This window comes from Myotis lucifugus, unplaced genomic scaffold, assembly GCF_000147115.1.
Source record: "Myotis lucifugus unplaced genomic scaffold, Myoluc2.0 scaffold_516, whole genome shotgun sequence".
NCBI classification, from domain to species: domain Eukaryota; kingdom Metazoa; phylum Chordata; class Mammalia; order Chiroptera; family Vespertilionidae; genus Myotis; species Myotis lucifugus.
In genome coordinates, this window is record NW_005871564.1 from 252,324 (window position 1) to 278,654 (window position 26,331).

A 26,331-nucleotide genomic window follows, 5' to 3' on the forward strand; every position below is an offset into this window, starting at 1 on the left:
TCAGTAACCACCAGAGGCTCGCCCCGATGATAGCGACTGGCGCCCTGCCTTGGTCTGGAGCCCCACTCACCTGCTCCACCATCCCGCCATGGCCAACACTTGCCATGTTCCGCGCATGCCCCCTGGTGGTCAACACACGTCATAGTGACCAGTTGTTCAGTTGTTCCACTGTTCGGTCTATTTGCATATTAGCCTTTTATTATATAAGATAAATTCATGGCTACCTAACCTGTCTTCTTTGGCCACGTAAACAAATGATGTTCCCAAAGACTGGGGTACACTCCAACATGCCCTGGTGACCACACACAGATTAAATAAGGAGTTCTGCACCTTTTATACAAATCTTACATGTTTTAGTTCTCATCACAATCCTACATTTCCATATCCTTATCCAATAGGGGGAAATAAAGCAGCAATAATACTGTTAATTAGTGATTTTTTAAAAAGATGTTTCACAAAATAAGCTTACCTACTACCATGGCCTGCCTCCCACAGCCCTGGCCATCCTGGCAAGAAGGTGCTTATATCAAAGCAATCCATTCCTGGGGATGAATAATATAGAAGGCATAGTTTCCAGAAATAAAAACCTATTTCCTTTTCTCTTTCATGTTTACCAAGTGGATAAGCAGTTCCCAAACAAGAGTTTCCTCTGCCCACCACACCCTGACGTCTCCTCGCTCCCAAATTTAGCATTCTTTTGAGTATATGCAATTCTTTATGACAACTTTAATTCCTCTCTGTGACATACTTTTCTATTCTGTGCCTTTACAAAGAACAGAACATACATAGGCTGAGGAACAAAGTTTCGCAGCTTCTTAAGCCTTTACTTGTTACAATTCAGGCAGATCATTCTAAGTATAAATAATATGCACTTCACTAAAAAGATAAAACTAACTAGTTACATAACCCAAGCTGTGGGTCAGTTGTATTCTCCCTTTTTCAGGGGCAAAGGAACAAATACTGAAAAGTTCAATGCTTGCCGGAGGCCCACACTGAGTGCGCCAGAGATGATCAAGTCAGCAGTAAGATTTCAGGAGTCCCTGAGGATCATACCTGTGAAAGCCAGACACAGAAAGAGAAACAGGTGTGGCTGTGCATGGTGATAAAAGGCTTTGATTTTCTCCTACCAGACCACAATGGTGTCCTCCTATCCTGGCTTTCTCGAATTTGCCCTTCTCTTCAAAACAGAAAATAGTCTCAGATATCTCACTTTTATCTCAGTGATAATAAAAGTCCACTCACTTCACTTCAGCAGGCAGCACTGAACATCCAACAGAATTCATAGAGCAATCAGTCTATAAAAAATGCCTTTCCAAGGAAACCATCCTCTGAGATCCTGGAACTGGATCAACTACTGGGTTCAGGTCTTGTTTTCAGAACTACAGTATTTGGTTAATGAATCAAATATCAACATTTGTGAGGACTTATTATAAAGACTTCCAAGTAAAAATATGATACTTCAGAGATGTATGCTTCTGACTACGATGTATCAAACTAATACTCCCACTAAGAATAAGTTTAAAAAAACAAACCTGTTTGAAGTTACCTTAGAGCAACTAACACCGTCAATACTTGATGAGTCAAGATCTTCGAAAGAAGGGAAATGCATGAAGGTAAGCCCTGTATTTGCTGTTGCCTTTTCATCTTAAAGCACTTGTTAACTCCTTGCATGAGGCATAGATGGCAAACATAAAGGAACAGCAGCCCAGAGTTTGGAGCAATGGCACTGGCTGGGGACCACTGAGTGTAAGGCAGCTAGGACTTGAAGGGCTAAGGTCCCAAAGGAAAGGAGCTGCATAGAAGTGAGCTCATAAATGTGATCTCATAGAATTTTGGGTTCACTTCCTCTAGGACCTTGGCTCTTCAAGTTCTGGCTGAGTTGAACTCCAGTATTTTGCCAAATACTAGGCTGTGTATGCATGGAGTAAGAAGCTGAGAAAACAAGCAAAAAAAAAATGCTTAGAGCATAAAAAGCAAAGCAGACTTTTTGGCAGCATTACAATGCTGAGGAGTTAAACATTAGAGTTCAGAGCCCACCAAGGAAGATGGGCCCTGGTAAACAGCCTTGACCTTCAGCTGAGACCTCTACAGGGCTAACTTCTAGGAGAAAGAGAAAACCAGAAACAGATGAACCTCAACACATCCTGAAACCCAGCCTCAACTTCAACAAAAAGGACAAGGTAATCTGCTTGCATTTTGTCTGCTTTCTAGAAGAAAATAAAATCCAGTCTGGAAGATAACGGTATCTAGGACTATTTTTCATAAATAATGTCAAGAATTTAATTTTAAAAATTATCAGACATTCTAGGAAATAAAACCAAATGAGGAAAAATCAAGGGAACAAACAGATAATGGAAATAGATCCATAGGTGATCCAGATAATAGAGTTAATCAGACACCATTTTTGAATCTGCCTTATAAAAAGAGGATAATAAATTACAAGTAGGGCCTGTTCCAGGGATGTGAGTTTGGTTTAATATCTGAAAGCCTTTAATGCAATATACCACATTAACACTAGCAAGAAGAAAAATCATATCATTATCTCCAAAAACTCAGGAAAATTTTTTGATAAAATTTTACACTAATTTCTAAATTTAAAGAAACCTCTTAACTAGGAATAGAGAAGAATTTCCTTAATCTAATAAAGAGTATATACAAGAATGTTTATAGAAAACATCATCCTTGATGGTAAATTATTAAATCTTCCCTCCTCCACCCTTAGATTAGAAATCTGAATGGAATTCAACATTGTACTGGATGTCCAGCTAGCACAACAAAACAAGAAAAAACTATAAGAAATACAAAGGAAGAAATAAGACTGATACTTATAAATGACATGATTATCCCATATAATAAAAGCTTAATATGCTAAGTGTCCAACCCTTCATTCAACCATTTGACCAGTTGCTATGACACGCACTGACCACCAGGGGCCAGATGCTCCAACTAGTAGGTTAGCTTGCTGCTGGGGTCCAGCCGATGGGGACTGGACGAGATGGGCCAGACACACCTTAGACCTTTCTTGGGTACCTCCCTGGACCCGATCGTGCATCGGTGGGGTTCCTCGGCCTGGCATGCACCCTCTTGCAATCTGGGACCCCTTTGGGGGATGCCAGAGAGCTGGTTTCGGCCCGATCCCCACAGGCCAGGCTGAGGGACCCTACCAGTGCACAAATCCGTGCACCGGGCCTCTAGTATTTATAGAATTTCCAAACTATTGCTCAGAAAAATTATTAGAATTTATATGTGAATTTGCAAGGTTGCTGAATAAAAGAACAATATACAAATTCAATTGTATTTCTAAATGTGAGCAAAAAACAATTAGACAGTGAAATTTTAAAAAGTTAATAATACCATTTATAATATCATATAAAACTTACAGACCTGGAGTAATTCTAATAAAAAATATTCAAGAAACAAAACCACCAAATATTGATAAGTTAAAGACAACCTAAGTAAATACAATATTATTGGATTGGAACATTCAATATTGGTAAGAGTTAATTTCTCCCAAATTGATGGGCTTCTGAAATTCCAATCAATTTCAATTTTGTGGAAATTGAAATGCCTATTTTACAATTTATATGGGAATGCGAAGGTCTATAAATAGCCAAGAAAATCTCAAGGAATAAAATTGTAGAACGTACACACCAGACATCAAGCCTTCTTTAAAAACTAAAAGAACTAAGAGTACAGTATTGGTGGAAGAAGAGAAAAATTAACCAATGGAACAGAATAAAGATCCCAGAAATAGACCCACACATATGTGATCACCTGATTCAGGACAAAGATACCACTGAAATAAACTGAAAACAAAATGTATTTTCAATAAATGCTACTAGACCAATTAGGTTATTCTATTCTTACACAGCCGGTATATCTAATCAACTTCAATAGCTCAAATATCTGCTACTGTAGTTTAGTTCATTCTGCTAAGCTAAGCACTGCCATATCCCATTGCCTCCTGGGCATCCCTACCATGACTCAAACATGTCCAAACCAGACCTGATCTCCATTCCTGTTCCTGACTTATTCTTGTGGTGCCTAGCTCTGTGAGTAGTTCAGAGTAGCATATCAAATCTAACCATTCTGAAAATGTGTATTGGCCCTTTGACAGTTATTTTCTCTCCTTGGACAATTATATTCTATCTGCAAAATAGGTCAGAATTGGTGAATTTTGTCAAATATTTAGTTTAAGCAATAACTCAGTCTGGTCTTTTTTCAGGACCCTGGGCTGGCTCTGGGCTGTCCTAAGGAAATCTTTCTCAGTTTGAAAACCAACTCTCCAGCACACTGCCTTGTTTCCTAGATTCAGAGATGCATTTCTTCACTTCCTAAGGATTCTGAAATTAGGATAAAACATACAGCGCTAGCAAAGTAGGTTTACAGTTGTTCGTATGGAAAATAAAACAATAATTAATAAATAGTAATAGAAGAATCAACTCTGTGTTTCACATACTCACAACTATAAACTCCTTTTGCCCCACCCTGTAGGAACCGAAGTTAAAGAAATATATAAAAAAAACACTTTGCCTGTTTGCAAACAGAGGAATAAGTTGTGATACTGCTTATACCAGGAATAATGAATTTTAAACTTGGTAACTATTTATTCTTTAAATGCACCATAGATAGAGCATGAAAAGTTATCAGCCCTAACCAGTTTGGCTCAGTGGATAGAGCATCGGCCCAAGGACTGAAGGGTCCCAGGTTCGATTCCAGTCAAGGGCAGATACCTTGGTTGCAGGCTCGATCCTCAGCCCCAGTTGGGGCGTGTGCGGGAGGCAGCGGATCGATCAATCGATGTGTCTCTCTCACATCGATGTTTCTCTCTCTCTGTCTTTCCCCTCACACCTACAACTCTGTTTAAAAATCAATGGAAAAATATCCTCGGGTGAGGAGTAAGACACAAAAAAACAAAAAAAAAAGAAAGAAAAGTTATCATATACACAAAAGATAGACTATCACTGCTAAGCAATGCAATCACCAAAACAAACGGAACAGAACATGGTATTTCAAAACTAGCAGAGGCAAATGCGGCCAATTCATGGACCAATAGGACCCTCTTTCAGACACTGAACGTGCTCCTCTGTTAAAATTTCTGGCTGGCTCTCAGGAGATGCTCTTTGACTTCTAAGTACACAAAACCAATTAAAACCAGTAAATGTATGTCGTTTAGCCAAATAAGAAATGTACACCAATGTGATATTTTTTAAAGGCCTCAGAATTGCCCTATGAATCTAAAGGTGCCATTGAAGTAAAGATCATGATACATCTTATGACAAGCAGCATGCTACCATGATGCTACTATGTATGAGTAGGAAAGGTCAACATTATTCAGAGTATCTAGGTTTGAAGTCAGCTTAGTGTGTGTGAGATGCAGAAGACAACGGTGAAGTAAATGGACAAATGTATAATACTGTGAATAAGTACAAATACTTCTGTATACATTTATTCTAGTCTTTCTTCCCCTTCATTCCCCTCCTCTAGAAAAGCTGCTAATAGGTCAATGCTTGGTCAATAGATCAACAAAGGTTTGCAAAGGTTTTCCATAGGAAGGCCTTGAAAGTCAATGTACCAGGGCCTGAATTCTAAGACACATTTTCACCTCCAAGAGAACTGTCTCACTTGCTATCCAAACAGAAGCATCCTTGGATGTTCCCATCAAGCCAAGGAGATGGAGATGTGGAGCATGCCCGTAGGAGACTGCTTACCGCTTTCTGGCATTTTACCTTTATCTTGGGACTGTCCTCACATCATCGGGCTGACTTTTGGGAAGCATAGCAGACAAGTTTAGACATAATTTGGACTTGGCAAAATTCCTATGTACCACGTTTCATTCTCTAATAGGTAATATGCCTGTCCTGCTTAACTGATGGGCTCATGGTTAAATCCTAATGAGGGAATATATGAGAAGGTCTTTTCCAAACTCTAACTACTATGTAAATGCCAATTTTTACCAGTGTCATCATAAAAACATAATGATTTATAACACCAGATGTTAACACCAAACTCATCTTAAAGTGCAAACTCCACACCGTAGCACAGGGCACATTTACAAAACCAAGTACAAAGGCGCCCTGGACTCCTCTGGTTTAGCTGTCACTCTCCTGGGTGGTTGATCCCACTCTGCTCTATGGGTTGCTCAGACCTTTTCAGGACTTAGATTCCATCTCAGGTTTTGAATAAAGTATCACATGTTTCCCTGTTCTTACTCAAAGCACCATCTAGCCAAGTAATCCCCTTCTTAACTTACCTGGTTTAATGATTTCTTATCAGTCTGAGGAATATGTTTCTGTAGTGATCACAGCAATGACCTAGCTTCCAAGAATCTTCCCTGACCCTCCCTGAGACGGCCCTCCTAGCTGCCCTTTATACCAGGCGGCCCAACACATGGCTTATTCTGCCTCAGCTGTGTATATGAGGGCATTGAAACACCTGCCTTTCTTTTTTCTTTTGCAAGGAGGCCAACTATTTTGCAACACACACACTTGGTAAAGTAAGTTAATCCATAAGTACTACAAATTTCACTGGAACACAGATTAGACAAATAAGTTTCTTTACAAGCCTGGAGAATTGTTTTCGGCCAAGACACCCCAGTCATAGGCTTAACTCTGAGGTCCCTGCAAGAACATGAGGGGACAGCAGGAGGCCTGGCCCCTGGCCCACCCACAAGAAAAGAAAATATCCTCCCGGCCAACCGGAACCCTTCAAAAGCATGAAATTCTCCCAATTTCCCCAGTATCTTCCCTTTTCCTATACATAAAAACTAAGCACACCCAGTCACAAAATATCTCCATCCTAGAAGGCAGAGAAACTGCAACTCCACTTTGTCAGAGTCATCAAAGGTTGGGGCAGTTGGGGATTTTGTTTTCCAAACTCACTGCTGGCCCTGAGGAGGTATGACACCACCATCTGAAGCACAAGGCAGCTGCTCATTTTTGGCTGAAGTTCAATATAAACCTTACAAATGGTCTGCTAGCTCTCTTTTTAAAAATAATAATTAAAAAAGAATTTTATAGTCACAAAACCCACAATCTAGTGTTTTCACTATAAAGCTTTTCCTGGAGGCCAGAGAACGCCATGTATTCTGACAAAGTTCTGAGCCAAAAAGGTACCAGGAGGTTATTTCCACCAGAAAAATATAATGGGACAGATAATGAGGCAGGTTGAAAATCAATGGCTCAAGCAGTTCCAAAGACTCACTGAACACCAATTCTCCCTGAAGTATCAAAAGATGAAAATCTAGCAACAAGTAATTTACTTTTCAAAAGAGGCCCTTAGGAGTTAAGTCATCGAGTATGCTTTTATTTAGGAATGAAAATAAGACATCAACAAACTTCCCATTCATTCTGAAATTTTGGTTAGTCATAAAGAGGCCACAATGACTATATTTTACTTATTATTTAACCATTCCAGCAAGAATTCACATACAGCCATCAGTGTGTATGTTCAACACCATGATGGTCCTCCAAACCTGGCAAGCATCCTTCCTTCTTCCTTATTTATTTCCCTCCTTAGAGATTTGAATATGCATTAGGGCCAAATGTTGAATGGTGTTCTCAAAACTAAAATAAACCTTTTATGGGGCAAGTTAACATTTGTTATTATTTTGGTGTGCGTATTTGTGACAGATCCACACACAGACTTACAATTTCAGGATAAATTAAAGTCTTTTCCTAAACCTTTGGACACTCTTAGGAAGTCAATAGAGCTCCAAGAACTGGAGCAAGAATGTGCACTTGGTTTATAAAGCCAAAGCTAGCAAGTCCCTCATACAGCCTGTAAGTGTGGGGTTCCCTACCCATCTGCATTCTCTTCCTTCCACTTTTATCTTCGTATCTGATTGCCAGGCTGTCACATGCTGGTCCCACCTCATGCACACTGAGGAGTCTACAGCATCGCTAATCTACTGTACATCAGCACTCCACCCTCCCCAAACTACTAAACTGACCCCTAAATAGGAAGCAAAATTCAAGGTCATTGGCTTGTTTTCTGTGTGCTATAGGTTTGAACTAACTGCTGTAACACTTCACTCTTCAGCCCTTCCTCTAAATATCACTCCATGGAAGTCTTTTTTTTTATTGCTAGGAAGGCCCATGAATGTATTTGTAGTTATTTTATTAAATGACTTGGCCTCACTTGAGGAAATCAGAGTAATGCAGACACAGGGGGAAAAAAATCCATTGTTCCCTGTATCCAAATGATAAAAAATACATTTCTCTTTCTCTCTCTCTCTCTCTCTCTCTCTCTCTCTCTCTCTCTCTCACACACACACACACACACATTTACTCAAAGACATATCATGCATATGTATAATATATGTGTATGCACAAATACGTAGCCTTTTTTTCACTCGAATTAGTATCATTTGTAAGCATCTTTACATAATTTTCATACGTGTATTTATTTTAGGCATCCTCCCCCATCATTCAATGTAGGGACTAAACAACAGTGGGAAATATTTTATGCCCAATAAGTCATATGTTTTCCGATCACAAAGGATGCTTAGTAAATACCATGTAGTGGCTTACTTAAGAAAGGAAAACCATTTGGAAAGTCTTCAACTTAACAGCAAAAAATCTTCCTGCTGGCTAAACACTACCATTTAGAACACGCCCCTCGTCATGCTCATGGACAAGCCCTGAACTCGGATCACCTACCACAGACATACTCGAAGTTATATGATGACAGGGTGAGACACGGGGACCAGCCCCACCCTTGGGCTTCCTTGAGCCTTCATACCTGTGCTGATGCTCCTGTAAGACTTGATAAATGCTGATAAGAAAAGTTTGGTTTTTAAAACTCCCCACAACACAGTCCTTGTAGATTCGGAATTCTGCAGCCGTCACCGCCTCACCCTCAGGAATCTGGGATAAGTTGAACTTGAACTCTTTGTGGTGTCGCTGGCGAGGGGAGAACTCCTTGTCGTACTCCACTATAAGATTAAACAAGAGAGAGTGACAACTATTGTTACTTGACTAGGTGCCACAGGCTCAGCTCAAAAGAAAGTCTCCCATTTTAATTCATAAGTGGATTACAGGTTACCAATGGCTCATAGAGGATTGGGGTGATGGAGAGAACATTGGCTAGGCTGTCAGGCAGACTGGGATTAAAATCCTTCATTTTACCCAAGGATTAAATAAAATGCTTACATTTTCTTTCATTTAAATACTTTAAATACTTAGTCTCACTAAGTTGCATGAAAGCAAGTTATTTAAACTCATGGCTTCTTCACAGGGAAGTTGTGAGAATTAAGAAAACAATAACGCATCAGGTGATCCTGACCCTGATCCCCGCTCACCACCCGCCACCCCGCCTTCCTGCGGCTCTGCCCCTCAGACCATCAGCAGTGGACAGGACAGGGGTAGCCCTGAGCCTGCCTTAGGTAGCGATCGTGCTGTGGGGAGGACAGTGAGCAACGCATTTGTCTAGGCCTGAAGCTCCACGTGTCCACAAGTTGTGCCTGCTGCTCACTGGAAGTTTTTGTTGAAGGGTTTAGGGTAAAGCTTCATGGAAAATGCTGCTCTGATAAAGTTCACTGCCCTCCCTGCACAGGTGGACCCTGCGCGCTGTGAACGGCTGGAGTCTCCGTTTGATCTGCACATAGAACCAAAGTATGAAAACAAAGATGAGGAAGCCAATCACTAATGGGGCAACTTGCTATTTTCCAATGCTGTTTCTTCACATTGGGAAAGGATGGAGTCTAAAACCTGTTTGTGTGTGTGTTTTTTTTTTAATGAAATCTTTTCCCTGCTTGAAGAGAAGCCAAATTATGAAAAACTGCAACTACTAATTATCATTTTCAGTCAGCTTTCAGATGTCTGAGTGGAGTCTGTGTGAGAAAAATGGTATCAACCTCAGATGCTTAACCCGTGATCCTTATAAAGAAAAATGGAGCGCCCCCTCCCCCGCACCATGAACCCCCGCTCTCTCCCCAGAGTTCAGAAACCGTCTGCCCTGCTGTTCCTGTGAGTTCTTTTCTGAATGGCAACACAGTAAAATCTCATGAGCAAAGTAATCCTTTATGACAAGGTTTTCCCAAGGGCTTGTGGGTAGAAAAAAAAATCAAATTATTTGCCACCTCTGACTGCCCACTTTCTCCCACGTGTGTTGTTCTCCATAATCACCAGAGAAAAGCTTTGGAGATTTAGCTTCTTTAAAAAAAGCTAATAACTCTTTATAAGAACCTAAGACCTTGATGGCATTTGCAGAAGCTAAGGAAAGGTAAGCCATCTGTAGGTATGAGGTTTTAAATAAAGAATTTTTGAAATTGCCCTGTGACTATGCAACAAATCCTTTAGATTCAAGTTATCTCTCTCTCTCTTTTTTCTTTAATTTTTGGGGTTAATAAAAGGACAAGCTTTGGCTTATGTAAGAGCTTGAATATAAGTAAAAAAAGGTCTAACCAGAAAGTAAACCATAGTTTAGTCCCAACAAGAGAGCAGGTTTTCTAATTAGTGGCTAAGCATGAAAAGCAATATTGTTGGGGAGTTCACCCGAGGCCACCCACACATGATGGTGTATCACTTTCCCCTAAAACTGATCTGCCTTTTAAGTTTGATATGTTATCATCAGTGGTTAAAAAGGGAATCGAATCTGATTTCCCAAAGAGACTTTCTAAAAAATAGTCGCACAGCTTTTCTAAGGGCCTTTTGGGTGCTTAAATTTTAATGTCACTAAATAAAAAAATATTTTTAAGATTCACTTGAAAGAGAATGCTTAAGAATTTCTAAAAGAAGTCTTTCAATTGCTCTTAATATAAACAATTAGAAAGAAAAATATAGATAGTAAAGCAAGATAGAAGATAGTAATAAGATATTTCAGTTAAGGAGGAGAGAAAGGGACAGAGATGTCAATAAATGAGAAATGTGGTAGCTAGTCTTTGGAGAGATGCACCACCTCCCTGTATTCATAGCCTTGGGTGGTCTCCCTGCTCTGGGCTGGCCCTGTGACCATCTTTGGACCAACAAAATGCAGCAACGGTGGTGCTGAGTGATTTTCTATGCTAGGATGTAAGTTTTAAACTTTCTTCCATTTATGTTTCTTGGAATGCTTGAGTGAGGAGAGATAGCCACAATGTACCAAGTCCAGCTACTCTGGAACTTCCATGCTGTGAGGAAGCCCAAGCTAACCATGTAGAGAAGCTGTGCGGTGCATGGAGAGATAAAGGAAAGGGGAGAGGAGAGGGAGGGAAGAGCCCAGTCAGTCTAGGAAGCCTTAGCTGAGGCACCAGACATGTGGAAAGGTGCCACCTGAGAGGTCCAATACAGTGGAACCTTTGGATGATTCATACTCCAGCCACCATCTGACTACAACTGCATGAGAGACCTCGAGAGAGAACCACCCAGTCAAACGTAGTCATTTCACAAGACTGTGATAATAGAGCATTATTGTTTTATGCCACTTTGTCCTGGGTGACTTGTTATACAAGAAGGAAGGGAGGACAGGAAAGAATAAGACAGGAAGATCAAGAGAAAAGGGAAACCTGACCTTGCTAGGAAAGAGAGAAATTGCATGATATTCTTAAGGATAAGGATTTCAAAATGCTGGGAGTCAACATCTATATATAAAAGCCTAAGCGACCTGTCAACCAGTAGCTATGATGCACACTGACCACCAGGGGGCAGACGTTCAACACAGGAGCTGCCCCCTGGTAGTCAGTGCGCTCCCACAGCGGGAGCGCTGCTCAGCTGACCAACAGGCACCAGAGGCCAGGCTCACAGCTGGCGAGAGCAGGTGCTGCGACACAAGCCTCTCCCGCCTCCGCAGCAGCACTACCGAGTGGCAGTAAAGGCAGGCACTGCAGGGCCGAGATGAGCGGGAGCTGCGCAGCACCTGCCTGGGCTCGGCTTCCTCCCTAGCTGTATGTACTACTACATCCCCTGAGGGGTCCCGGATTGTGAGAGGGCACAGGCCAGACTGAGGGACCCCACTGGTGCACAAATTCATGCACCAGGCCTCTAGTGCAGCGGTTCTCAACCTGTGGGTCTCGACCCCTTTGGCAGTCGAACGACCCTTTCACAGGGGTCGCCTAAGACCATCCTGCATATCAGATATTTACATTATGATTCATAACAGTAGCAACATTACAGTTATGAAGTAGCAACGAAAATAATTTTATGGTTGGGTCACAACATGAGGAACTGTATTTAAAGGGCCAGAAGGTTGAAAACCACTGCTCTAGTGTATGAATAAGAAGGAATTCTGGCAAATGCTTACAGATACATGTAAAGGGAGAGATAATTTACAAATGAGAAAACAGAAGAATAGTAGTTCAAAGCCTTCATTTTATTATAATGTGAATTAGAACTCATTGCTTTATATGTGCATTTTCTCATTTCTCCTCTACCAAGATATTATCTTGAAGCACTGAACTTCTGCTTTTTCTATATCCTTCTCTGCCCCATGAGTCTCTGGTTGCTATCCATCTGCTTTTACTAGTAAGTTCTTTCACCCAAACCCTTCACTCTGCTGTTTTCTGATTCCTCTCCTCTCCTCATGCTTTTTAGCTAGAAGTAGGACCACCTTCCTCACTCTCCCCAAAGTATCTCAGCCACCAGTCACTGGAGTTTGCTTGAAATTCCTGTTTTCTCCCCCAATTTTTTGCCTCCAATTGAATTTACTTAATGCATTTTGTTAATGTCTCATAGGTATACAAAAAACTAAGCACAATTAGGCCACTTACCCACACATGCATTTGAAGACCACAATGGTGAAATAGTAGTATTTCTAATGAGCTTAGTATTCCCCCTTCAAGTTGTGTGATTCTGAACTCCTTAAATTTCAGAGAGTTCACGAAGTCTGAGCTCTGAATTCAGTGCTCACTACCTATGCTCACTACCTATTTTGCAGCCTCTAGCATTTGGCTTTTCAACAGTGCTGCCACCTGTGGTAAACAATTAAGTGGTAGTTAAGAGTGTTGATGAAGTGTCAAACTGCCAAGCTGGTTTCGGATTCCAGCTCCCTTTCCTCTTACTTAATGTGATGCTGAGTAAGATATTAGTCAAATTTCCAGTTACCAGTTAAATGGGAATAATAACATTTCTGAAGATTATGTATGGCAATCTATACAAAATAGTCAATGGTAAAGGAAGTGCTCAATAAATGTTACTTATAATTATCATTAGCTGATATTTGAGAATCTGGTTCCTCTGAGCTTAGAGTATATTGTTGCTGACTAATTCAAATTTATTCATGACTCTGTAGATAGGGCTGATTAACTTCTGCTAAATTAGCTTTTTTAATTAGAGATTCGTTCTGTGAAAAGGGCAGTAAGTGAAATCACCATATTGAGTATCATCAGCCATGGTGTTTGGCTAATGGATACAGTGCTGTGTTCTCCGAGGCAATAACTGCTAGAATTTTTCATTTCAAGGGCTAGTGAAAATATGTTTAATGGTGGTGACCTTACACAAGGTCACCTACTTTCTCTGTTTACTATTTGTAAGTACAGTAAAACAAGATAACAAACTATGCTCTTTGATTTTATGATTTGATTCCTAAAGGTCCTTCTAACACCAATTTTTTTAAAAAAGGACATAATGGAAGAATACATGCAATCCTTAAAATTTTAATTTAGCTTTATAAAACTAACCCTATTCTTTCTTTTTGTCTCACTCTATATCATTTGAAATTTCAGACCAGGTCCAGACCTTTGGCCAACATGTAGGGCTACAGTACTACGGAATAAAAGTTAAGATTTAAAAATGTAAATTATGTAATATACATACAAAAAATATAGGTAATTTATGGAGGTAACAAAGCACAATAATAAAGCACCAAGAGAACCAGCACTCAACTTAAAAACTGCCACCTGACCAATACCATGGTAATCCTCCCTGATGCCACCCCAGCCCCAATGGTACCTCGTATCAGAATAGTGTCTAACATTCCTTTGCCTTTTAAAAACTAACAGTTTTACTATGTATATGTGTCACTAAATCATAGAGTGTTTAGTTTTTCTTTTATCACTTAAAGCCATCTCTTAGCCATGATGGAAGTTTTACGTAGAAAATATAGGCATGATCACAGCTAAGAGTGAAGGTAGGCTAGGCGGACGACCACACTATCTTCTGTGGGTAAGACATGGCTGCTCTGCAGGCAGTGGGTGACAAGTCCTCTCCTTCAACTCTACCTCATATAGATCTATTAGAAACATGGGCACTTTCTCAACAAGTGTTGGTAAGGATGTGAGGGAAGTGCATTGCTGGAGGAAATGTAAAATGGTGCAGCTGCTATGGAAAACAGTGTGGCAATTCCTCAAAAAATTAAACATAGAATTACCATATGATTCAGCAATTCCACTTCTGGGTATTTATCCCAAAAAAGTGAAAGTAGGGACTCAAGCAGATATTTCACACCCATGTTCATAGCAGCATTGTTTACAAAAGCCAAAAAAGGTGGAGGCAACTCAAGTAACCGTTGACAGATGAATGGATAAACAACATGTACTAGTAACTAGTAGCATATACATACAATGAAATATTATTCAGCCCTAAAAACAAATGAAATTCTGACATATGCTACAACACGGATAATTCTTGAAGACATTAGGCTAAATGAAAAAAGCCACAAAGACAGAATGTAGAATTGTGGTTGCCAGGGGAGTACTTGTTTAATAGGTGCAGAGTTTCAGTTTCGGAAGATGAAAAAGTTCTGGAGACGGATGGTGGTGATGATTTCACAAGAATGTGAATACATTTAATGCCATAGAACTATACACTTAAAAATTGCTAAAGTGGTAAATTTTGTTATGCATATTATACCAGAATAAAAGACTAACCAAAAACTGGACATTTTCTTATACAATCACAATGCATGATCACACCTAAGTCAAAATAATTCTTCATTGTCCTCTAATACTCAATTGATAATCAATTTCCTCAAATACCTACAAAACTCTTTCCAAATTTGGTTTATTGGAATCAAGAACCAAATGGAGTTCACTCATTACACTTGGTAGTTCTGTCTCTTAAGTTTCTTATAAACTAGCAAACCAGAAATAGAAAAAACTCCAATAACCTGATAATGAATCTATACAAAAACCCTAGAGCTAACAATATTCTTAATGGTGATATATTCAAACCACTTCCTTTAAAAGCAGGAAAAGATGAGACGCTCATTTTCAGTCTCATATTTGAGTCCAATTCAATACCACTAAGACGAAATAATAGAAAAGGAAGAGACACATTACAAATTGTGGGACCTAACAAGAAAGCTTAGCAGATTGCCTCCTTGACAGTCTCATTGAGTTCAGGCTGCTATAACAAAAATACTACAGACAGGGTGCTTAAACAACACACAATTATTTCTCACAATTCTGGAGGCTGGAAGGCCCGTGGGATCAGGAGCCAGCACGGCCAGGTTCGTGGTGAGGCCCTCTTCCTTGTTATGTCCTCTCAGCCTTCCTTGCTGCATGAATGACGGAGTGTCTCTTTCTCTTCCTATAAGGACGCTAATTCCATCATGGAGCCTTACCCTCATTATGTCATCTGGACCTAATCATCTTCCAAAGGCCCTGCCTCCAAATACCATCTCATTGGGGATTAAAGTTCCAACACTATGAATTATTGGGGGACACAAATGCATGGTCCATAACATTGACCTTAAAGTGTCACATCATTTGTTCTGCTGCATTTTTATTTTATGGTTTGGAATTTTTGTGTTTGTGTTCAAAAGTGACACTGGTGATGGTCTCATCTCATACAGTGTTATTAGTTTTAAGTTATACTTCTTGCTTTTGGAATAAGTTCCTTTGGAGAAAATTTTTAATTATCCATTCATTCATTTTCCTGTTTCTTTCTTTCTTTCTTTCTTTCTTTCTTCCTTCCTTCCTTCCTTCCTTCCTTCCTTCCTTCCTTCCTTCCTTCCTTCCTTCCTTCCTTTCTTTCTTTCTTTCTTCCTTCCTTCCTTCCTTCCTTCCTTCCTTCCTTCCTTCCTTCCTTCCTTCCTTCCTTCCTTTTGTTGACACTATTACAGATGCCCCCCATCTCCCCTTCCTTTGCCTACCTCCACCCAGGTCCTGCCCCACCCACAGGCCTTCACCACACTGTCATCTGTGTCCATGAGTTATGCATATAAGTCAGTGTGCATTTTCTAAAAGTTTGTCAATTTGGTTAAAATTTTCAAATTTATTACCATAAAGTTTTTCAGAGTATTCTATTTTTTAATCTCTGTTCTACCTATAGTTTTTCTATTCTAATATTTGTTGTTGTTATTGTTTTATTAATCCTCAGCTGAGGACATTTTTTCCATTGCTTTTCAGAGAGAGTGGAAGGGAGGGAGGGAGGAGGGGAGAGGGAGAGGGAGAGGGAGAGAGAGAGAGAGAGAGAGAGAGACCCCAACTGAGGGGAAGGGAAGGAACTTGCAACCCAGGTACGTGTCCTTGACTGGGAATCGAACTCATGACCCTTCAGTGTGCAGGCCAATCCTCTAACCACTGAGCAACATAGGCCAGGGCTAATTCTAATATTTTTACTTGTGGATTCCTTTTTTCTTGATTCATCTTATTGGAGGTAATTTTCTTTTTTCTCTCTCTCACTATTGTTTAATTTTATTGTAATAAAGATATATTTTTTAAAAATCTTTATTACATATGCCCTCTTTTTTCCCCCCATTGACCACCTCCAACCCCCTCCTCCCCCCGTTCCAGGCCTTTAGCACCCTATTGTCTGTGTCCATGGCAATAAAGATATTTTAATAGAGATATTTTCTGAATATCATCCCACAAAGTCTGAATTATTTCAATTACAGTTGTCTAGAGAAAAATAAAGATACCATCTATTTTAACTGCAAATATAAAATAGAAAAGAGAGAGGAGATAGGGAAGAAAAAGAATAGAATAATCTCTCTATTTAATACATTTAAGAGTAGTCACATATTCATTATTTTTCACTAACTGGACTCATTCAATATTTAATTCAAATTCTACATTTTCCAAATGCTTCATGCTTCTCCTTATAGTTACACATCAAAGTTGAAAAACTTGAAACTCTTTCTTTTAATTGCCATTCCATCAGCTACTGTAAACAAGTGTTCATGCCATGGCACACGTTTATTTACTATTAGGCAACAAGAAGGGTTCTGGCTAGCCTTCCAAGGGCTGTACCCATGGCAGCCTCTTTATGTTGCAAGCATACACCACTAAATTGTATATGAGATACTCAATTGAACTCTCCAACTCAATTTTTAAACACAGGGAGATGACAGACTACCCTCCAGGATTCACCAAATGTTTCTAAATACTTATATTCATGTCCTATAAAAATCACAAATATCAAGAAGAATCTATTTTCCTGGCTGCCATGCTCCAAGTGACATTTTTCTAAACTTTATTTTTTATTTAAAATAATTATACAGTTCCACAGGTAGCTTCAAAACATAGTAGAATGGATTAAAAAATAGAGAGAGCCCATGTAACATATTATATAACCCTAAGAACACTGGCATTATACTTTAACCACACACCATACTCTGCTTTCACCATTTTTTACATGCTTTTTGGTATGTGTGTATATAATTCTATGACATTTTATCACATGTATAGATTCTTATAACCTCCACCACAATTCAGATACACTGTGCAAAGCCACTCCTTGGGCCTACCCTTTTATCCAAATGGCTTTTCAAACTAGACCCAGCTCCTACCTTATAAAGAGCTTTAGGACAACAATAAGTGACAATGTATCTCGTTAATAATAAGGGTTAATCAAGTCATTTTTTTTATTTTTAAAAACTCATTTTAGAACCATTCTGACACCCAAACACAGGTGTTAACATCAGTCAGGTTGGGAAGAAGCTCAATAGCTACAACCATACATGTCCGACAATGGAAATAATTCATAGGCCTCAGCTAAGAGGGTACACTCAGGACCTTAATAAACGTGTCTTGAGGAAAGACTGAAACGGAGTAACTACAGCCTTGACAGAGTTTCATTAACATCAAATAACCACATTTGTGCCTACCTATACGACTGTTACAAAGAAGCAGTCCCACCACATTTAGTGAAAATCAATATATACAATGTGCAATGAAGAAAAAGTTTAACATCTTCATTCAAAACTCATAGGTAGGACAGCCCAAAGAGAGAAATATAGACTCACCTACAGTCTGATTCCAACAGGAGAGCAACAATGGGCAGAATGCCCTCCCTGACTGAGAGAATATATTCGTTATCCCAGACTACCCATTTCTCTGTAGATGACCCTGTGCCTCTCATTGATTGTATAATGCCTCGGTCCTTGGTGTGCTGGAGCTTCCCTGTGTGCTTCTTTTTATTCAGTCTGCCCAGATTACATGGTACTTCGTGAATCTGTGGATTCCTATCTTTCATCAGTTCTGGAAAATTCTGAGTCATTAGTTCATCAATGAGGGCCTCTTCTCCATTCTCTTTAGTGTGTCCTTCAAGAATGACAATTAGATGAGTATTAGACTTTCTTGTTCTAATTTCCATGTCTCTCTCTTTTTTTTTAAAAATATATTTTATTGATTTTTTTATAGAGAGGAAGGGAGAGAGATAGAGAGCCAGAAACATCGATCAGCTGCCTCCCGCACATCCCCCACTGGGGATATGCCCGCAACCAAGGTACATGCCCTTGACAGGAATTGAACCCAGGACCCCTCAGTCCGCAGGCCGACACTCTATCCACTGAGCCAAACCGGTTTCGGCTCCATGTCTTTCTTAACTGCTTTTTTATATCATTGATCTCTTTGTCTCTTGGCTGGGCAGTTTATTTAGGTCTATGGACAAGTTCACCAATTCCTTCTTCAGCTGGAAGGCATGTTTTAAGAGCCATCTATTAGTTTGTCATTTTGGTGACTTTAAAAAAAATTCCAATAGCTCCATTTGTTGTTGCTGTGTGGCCACTTGGTCACTTTATTCTTTGTGCATTTCCTATGTAGTTGTCTTACATTTTCTCTTACTTGGTGTCTGCTTCTTAATATGTAAAATCCTTGGGGAACTTAATCTGCATAATTTCCATCCCATCTCTCTGATGGCTTTCATTTTGGTGGTTTATTTATTTCCTTGTGGGTTTGGAGATTTTAAAGTAATTTTTGATTGAAAATAATCTTGGATGTTTAAATTGGTGTTGCTTTTCTCCCCTCAAAAGATGTATGTTTGCTTTTGTGAGGAACACGACCAACCTGGAACCACTTATGTCCCGTTGAGGACCCTGGCTTAATTCGGGAACCTCTGGAGCAGCTTGCCCACAGGCCTGGACCTGGAGTTGGTCTCGTGATCTGCAGTCGTGTTGGTATTTGCACTCACAGAAACCTGGCTTTTATGTTTGTTTGCTCAAGTCGCACGCCCAGGGAAGTCCTCAGAGATGGCCCCGAGTCCCTGACATTCATGCTGTAGACATACTTGCTCCTGTTTATCCTGGATCTAGTCATAGGTCAGCAGGAGGGCCTTACAGATGATCTGGTCTACAATCCTTCCAGAATTTGAAGGCTTTATTTTATCATGTGTGTTTAGAAAATAACATTTGGAGCACGTTCCTCTTAACTCCTAAAGATATTATAAAACCCACCTCATGTTTGAAGAGTTTACAAACATTTTCATCTGTTTCTCAGAGTAGTCCCAGAAGATAGGTAAAGCAAATATTACCATTCTCATAGCAATGGAATTTGAGTCCAAAAGCAGTTAAGGGGCTTTCCTTGCCACTCACTTTTATGAATTCAAACTATATTTTTATGCATCAGCCTTTCACAATTCCACACTCAGCTCATTGCTCTCCTTAAGGGATGTGTTTTTCTTACTGCTGGGTAGAGCTCTTCATCCAGATGCCGCTCATGTTTTTGAAGCCACATGTATAAAATAGAACTCACCACCTCTCCCTTAACGACTTGCCCCTGTAACTACAACTCTGCCCATCTGGTCACTCCAGACTGGACAATTAATCGCCAACTCCTGTTGACTGTGCCTTCCAGAACTGCACTGTCCAACACAATAGTCACTAGCCACGTGCAATTATTTAAATAGAAACTGATAAAAAATGAAAGTTCAGTTCCTCAGGCTCACTAGCCACATTTGAAGTATTCAGGAGCCACATATGACTGGCGGGTACTATATAGATACATCATTTAGACTTCCATCATTAGAGAACATTCTATTGGATAGCTCTGTTCTAAAAAGTTCTCTAACCCACCCGGTCCTGCCCCTCCACGACCAATGCCCTTGTGCAAAGCCTAGTCCTGCTGCCTCCAGTTTTGCCTCTTGTCCATCCATTCTCCATTCTGCAGCTAGTAGCACCATTACAAATCTGACCTTGTAACTTGTCTGAGAGCCTCCAAACTTCTTCCCCCAATCACCTTCCAGCCTCATTCCTTACCTTTCCCCACCTTGAATGATACTCTTGGGAGACATGAAACTGCTGTTTTTCCAACCACATCCCCCAAGACCTCAGGCCTTTGCCTTACTGAGATACTCTCCTTGCCCTTTAAAAGGCGTTTAACCTCCTTCACCTCCAGGATGAAGCCCGTGTACAGACCCCAGTTCTGAAGCAGCAGCACTACAGGCCCAGAATACCAATTACAGATGGCTTTGCACTCTGAGTTCAGGATGCAGACCCCAAGCATGTTGAATTTTAAAAATCAGAGTAAAGAAATTAATATGCTCAAATGACTTCAATTATACTCAAGCCATATCACAAGGTTATCACATACAAGAAAGATGAAATAAATTTTTAAATCCCATCTTTAATTTAGAGAAACAGACCTCTGACTCTCTCTTTTATTCTTTTTTATTAAGGTGAAGTGACATTTACATATTAAAATTAACCATTTTATAGTGAACAATTTAGTGGTATTTAGTACATACACAATATTGTGAAACCACCACCTCTATCTGGTTCTAAAGTATTTCCCTCACTTGAAAAGAAAACTGCACACCCATTAAACAGTATTTCCCCATTCTCTCATCCCCCCAGGTCCTGGAAACCCACAATCCATCTCTACGGATTTGCATATTGAGGATATCTCATATGAATGGATTCATACAATCCTTTGTAACTTGTTTCGTTCACTTAGCATGTTTTCAAGGTTCATCATTAGTGCTAGCATGTATCAGTACTTCATATCTATTTATGGCTATGTGATATTCTATTGTATGTACACACCACATTTTGTTTATCCATTCATCCACTGATGGACATTTAGACTGTTTTCACCATTTGGCTGTTATGAATAGTGCTTCTATCATCATGAATGTACATGTATTCAAATGCTTGTTTTCAATTTATCTGAGTATACAAGGTGCGGCAAAAGTTTACACTTACTCATATGAAAAAATCTATAAAAATAAAAGCATCATATGCTAATTAGACTGGACATCCTTCCAGATGACCTTCCAGATGAAGCCGGGGCTCCGAGGGAAGCCCGGGTCCCGGGTGCCAGAGGGAAGCCGGTGCCGGCAGCCAGGGGAAGGAAAGCCTACTCTTGCATAAATTTCGTGCATCGGGCCTCTACTAATATAATAATTAATAAATAATAATAATACAATAATAAACTTTGTTTCACAGTCACAACTGTAAACCTACTTTTGCTCCACCCTGTATATCTCATTCATTCTCTTTTGTTTTTCTTTGTCTCTCCTTCTCAGCCTCTGATTCCCCAGAGTTACTGTGAGAGAGAATGATAATTATCCATCAGAGTTTAATCATAGCCTGTCTTAAACATAGGGCGATCAGCTAAGCCCCCTCCTCAAGGCCAGGCTATGCAAGACATCTGAACACAAAGAGGCTGGAGAATGAATGAGTGTTGAACGTGCCCAGGACAGGCTCTGGCACATAGTAGGTTTGCAATAAATGTTTGCTGAGTCCGATTATAAACAAGGCTAACCCAGGGGAATTGCAGAAGAGACCTCCAGAAGGAGAAATGGACAGATGCTGTAGACCAAAAGTCAAAAGGGGAAAAGGATACCTCCGAGGTCGACACAGTAGGGAGGGTGACGAGAGAGAATAGAAATCAAGTACTGATGAGCGATAGCTTCTTGCCAGGAGAAATCCTGGGAACGCTGAAAAGAGAGGAACCCTAATCAAATGGCTATTGTTCCCTCTTTTGAAAGTCAGGAGTCTAGTAAGCAGGAAAGAGCGCAGGAGCAATAGGCTGAGGATGTGAGGTCATAGGCAGCAAGGGCTCTTTCAGCCCCGTCAAGTTACTTAACTGTTCGCGGTCTCTTACATCATCTACAGAGTGGACATGACATCTGGAAACAAAGGCAATATTACTTCATCATGTGTCGGAATGTGATAGCAATACCGTTTATTATGGATTCTGCCTGTGTTTACTGATTTGGAGACCAGCCTCATGTAAAGGCTCTGTGAACACCGCTAGGGCTACAAAGTGTCAGACGATGCATCTTTTTATTCAGAGCATCACTTGCAAGACCACTACCATCAGGGATTTCCTTCATATACACCCTTACCTGCCAATAAATCCTACTGCTTCCATCAAAACTTCTGCAGAGACACAGAGAGAGCGAGAGCAAGAGCATGAAAAAACCCACAAACTGAAAAATCAGTCCTTAAATAATTGGGGATTGAACTATGTTAGGCAACAGTTTCTCTCGTTGGGTGGCAGCTTAAATAAACACTAAATCCTGCCTTTCTCCACAGTGGTCTTTTGACCATGACAATGGAGCTATTTGGTTTAATGAAACATTCAGGTTCTAAAACTTAAAAGTAACTGACAGGCCAACTCCCTGCTTTGGTTCCCAGCGTTACCGGGGTTTCATATTCCTATCAAGTTACACTGCATCAGATGACCTGTTATTATTTTCGGCACAGAAGCGAGCATGCCAAACACGGGACATGGGGCGAGTCCTTTCTCATGATCTCTGCCAACCTCTCCTCCACGTGATTGGTCCAGGGTGGCCTGACCACTGGAGAGGCAGGGCCAGCACTCATCCCTCCTCAGGGACATCTGCACCTGGCCCTCCCTCCTCAGCTCAGCAGCACACCGGTGGCCACAGAAAAAGAAAATGCAGGTGGTGTTATTGCTGAGGCTGGAACTCCCCTAGAAAATACACCCCATCAGAGCAGGACATTTTGTCTTGTTTCCTTATGCGCCACAAGTGCCTAAAACAGTGCCTGACATGAAGTGGTGCCCAGGACTTGTTTGCTGAATGCCTAAGTGAGGGGGCCACACTTCTCAAGCAGTGGCGGGCCTGGCCTGGCCTCAGCAAAGGACAGACACGTGACCCTTTCTTGGGCAAACTGAGACCTGCAGTTCTAAACCAAGATGTGATCACAGCTGTGGAGGCGTGGGCAGGAGCCCCGCAGTTCGAGAGACTGGACACCGCCACCGCGGGAGGCACGACCTCTCCGCAGCACAGCCCTGGGCCACGAACACACAAACATAGGAAAGGGCCATTCCTTTCCTTTAATAGGCAAAACTTGGATCCCCACATCCTTGCAAAAACACAACAAAATGCTTCTCTCTGGACTGTTCTTAGACAATATCTTTCCTTTTCTGGGGCAACAAGCCCTCGTGGTCTCTTTTGAGCAATGACTCTACTAGTATATTTAGCCCTGCCTGGTTCGAAGTGTTTACAGGCAGTGCTTCCTAAGTTAACAACACTCATCGAGATTAAGCATTTGCGTGTATGAATTGAAAAGCAAAACAGAATAACAGCAAACACCAAAAACCCAACAAAAAGCTTATAAGAATGGGAAACATACTGCCTTAGAACTCCCATCTTCCTGCTCCTACTATTAAACAAATAAACAAATCACGTAACTTCTGAGTTAACCGAATAATCTCAGGTGAACAACATAATTCCTTGGGCAGTTTTATCCAGAAGACTGAAATTGACTCCAATCCATCAAAGTGCTTTGGGGTGCTCTTATGTCTGGATGATGACGACGGGCAGTATAAAGTGAGAAAGACAGAACTAAGCTGGGAAACAGTCAAGTGTGACAGATTTGTGGCATGCACTTACTTGTATTTTTCATTTGGTTCTGATTTACTAATTAACAAATGGGGCAAGAAAAACACATTTGGGTTGAGTTGGAACCTTATGCTCTCACAACTCATCTCCACTTCCTGGAGCCTTCAGTGAAGTAATAATCTTGGATTTGTCGCTCTGCAGTAATTTCCATGTCTAACATGGCCTTGTCATTTCAGTGCAGGATGGAGTGCAGGAGAAACCAGGCTGGGGAAGAGAGCTCTCATCCAAGTCTACTGAGGGAGGGCAGGGGAGGCAAAGGAGCAACGAAGTGACCAGCCAAAGGTTTCTCAGTTACTCTCTCTCCCTCTTCTAATTCAAAACATTAGGCTTTATTATTGGTGCAGCACCAGAGAACACATTCTTTGCTCTGGTGATTCACTTCATTTTCCTGAGAACACAATGGAGAGAGTATCTCAGTGTAAAGTTACTGATTTGCCTCTAGATTCAGTCCAAGCTAAACTGCTCACTTCACATTTTGTTTTCCCTGAAGCGCAGCAGGTCCACATGGTGGGTGAGTCCACAGGGCGGGTGGCTCTCCCTGCCAAGTCACAAGATCTTGGTTCTTTCAGGATCTCAAATCACAGATGGATGAGGCCAGCAAACAGGCTTGGCAAAAATGGGCTTGGGAAAGAAACGAGGAGAGCCGTGCAGTGGGTGGGAAATCGCCAAGGACATTTGCCCTTGGTTTTCAGATTCACACAGGACTGTGATTTATTTGGACCAACATTTCAGCCTCTTTAGGGCACTGAAATGAACAAAAGTCCTGTTTCACAGAACAAAAGGGACAGGTGAGAGGAAATGAGTGGAAAGGGGCTGCCTGGGGATCCCACATAAGTCAGGATGACAAGTCTAGTTCCCTCGTAATGGGCAATTGTCCTAACTCTCTCTGTCCTCTCCACACAGGTGGCTGTGTGGCCCGTGCACAGGTGGTACAGTCGTACGCCTACCTTGGATCTTCCACACCAGGCTTTCCCTGGACTCCTCTCTTCCTGTCTGGTGTTGGCAATAATCAGTCGAACGGAGTCAAAAAGAGAGTAGGAATGAGAAAAATCAGGGGTAATTATTCAAACTACCTTTGATCACCAGTGCCTTCCCCACAAAACCTTCCACCAAAGCAATTAGCAATCAGTGCAGTTAATGGACTGAATTTTAATTTTTCACTTTTTAGAGCCTTCAAATGCCTAGAAGTTGGCAGTAAGGAGCCCAGTGCAAAATAAACCAGGAATGAAATAACGAGCCCTCAGGTGATTCAAACCCCAGGCTGACAAAAGGCATTTGCATAGGCCCCTCCAGAGGTGGGAGCCTTCCAGCCTCCTGAACTTGGCTGCATCCTGAGGATTAGAAAGCCACCTGGGAGATACATGCATCAAAGGCTGGGCCACACGGGAGAGTAAGACCAAGAGACAATGAATGTGAACGCTCCCGCAGAAAGGATTTGACTCGGCTGGAAGTGACCTGCCGCAAAACAGAAAAAGAAACTGTAGCCTTATAGACCTTGTAAGCCAAGAAGGAAGTCCAGGCAACTGGACTTGGAAATAGAGAGATACCAACATATAATAATACAGCACAGCCACTACCAACTGGCCCCGAACCTCCCTGAATAGTCTGGAAGGACCCAGGATACCTGAGTCCACCCCATCTCTGAGCTCCTCCTCAGTCCTGTCCCAGCTGGAGAGCCTTGCGACTGTGACCAGGCAGAGCCAAGATGGGACGGGCAGTATGAACCATCCCTGCAGAATGTCAGAGCTACGTAAGAGCTGGTGAGGGACCTTGCCTCACACAAAGTGCTGATAGGGAAGAAAAAGGAGACTGGAGAGCGTCGTCTGGGATAGGTGGCCACTGGATTATGGCAGACGGAGTCTGTGATATCCACGTGGTTAGAAGCAGAGACTTTGTCTTTTAAAACCACTAAAGTTTTAAAAGTTACCAGTTAGCACATATGGCCAGATTTTATCATGACCTGACAATGTCAACAAAGGCCAGCAAAAGAATCTAGAAGGCAGGAGTGTGGGTTAAAGTTGCACAGTTTCAATGGTGCAACTAAGGTGTGGCTCCCAAGACCAAATGCCTGGGATTCACTGGAAGATTCTCCTGCATGTCCCAGCTCCATCCACGAGGAGCTAATGGTGTCACATAGGTAAGCATCTCCATTTTTTCACTGTTTCCCATCTCAGTTTAATGATTTTAGAGAAAGAGAAACACTGATGTGAGAAACATTGATCCATTTCCTCCTGTATGCACCCCAAATAGGGGTTGAACACCCAACCTGGGTATGTGCCCTGACTGGGAATTGAACCCTCAGACTTTAGGTGTATAGGATGATGCTCCAAACAGAGCCACCCTGCCAGGGCCCATTTTAGTTTCTTCATTGGCAAAGTACTGG

The 26,331-nt window shown here is 41.1% G+C and overlaps 1 protein-coding gene across 1 annotated transcript in view; it reads right to left on the bottom strand.

Moving 5' to 3' along the window:
• BMP6 (bone morphogenetic protein 6) overlaps positions 1-20,578 on the bottom strand; it is a 42,885-nt gene extending 22,307 nt beyond the window's left edge. Inside the window, exons 1-2 of the mRNA XM_014446221.2 lie at positions 20,428-20,578; positions 8,743-8,935 (exon numbers count right to left, since the gene is read on the bottom strand). Of these exons, the coding sequence (XP_014301707.1) occupies positions 8,743-8,935; positions 20,428-20,578 (344 nt within the window). The remainder of the gene's footprint in view (positions 1-8,742; positions 8,936-20,427) is intronic.
• Positions 20,579-26,331: the final 5,753 nt, after the last annotated feature.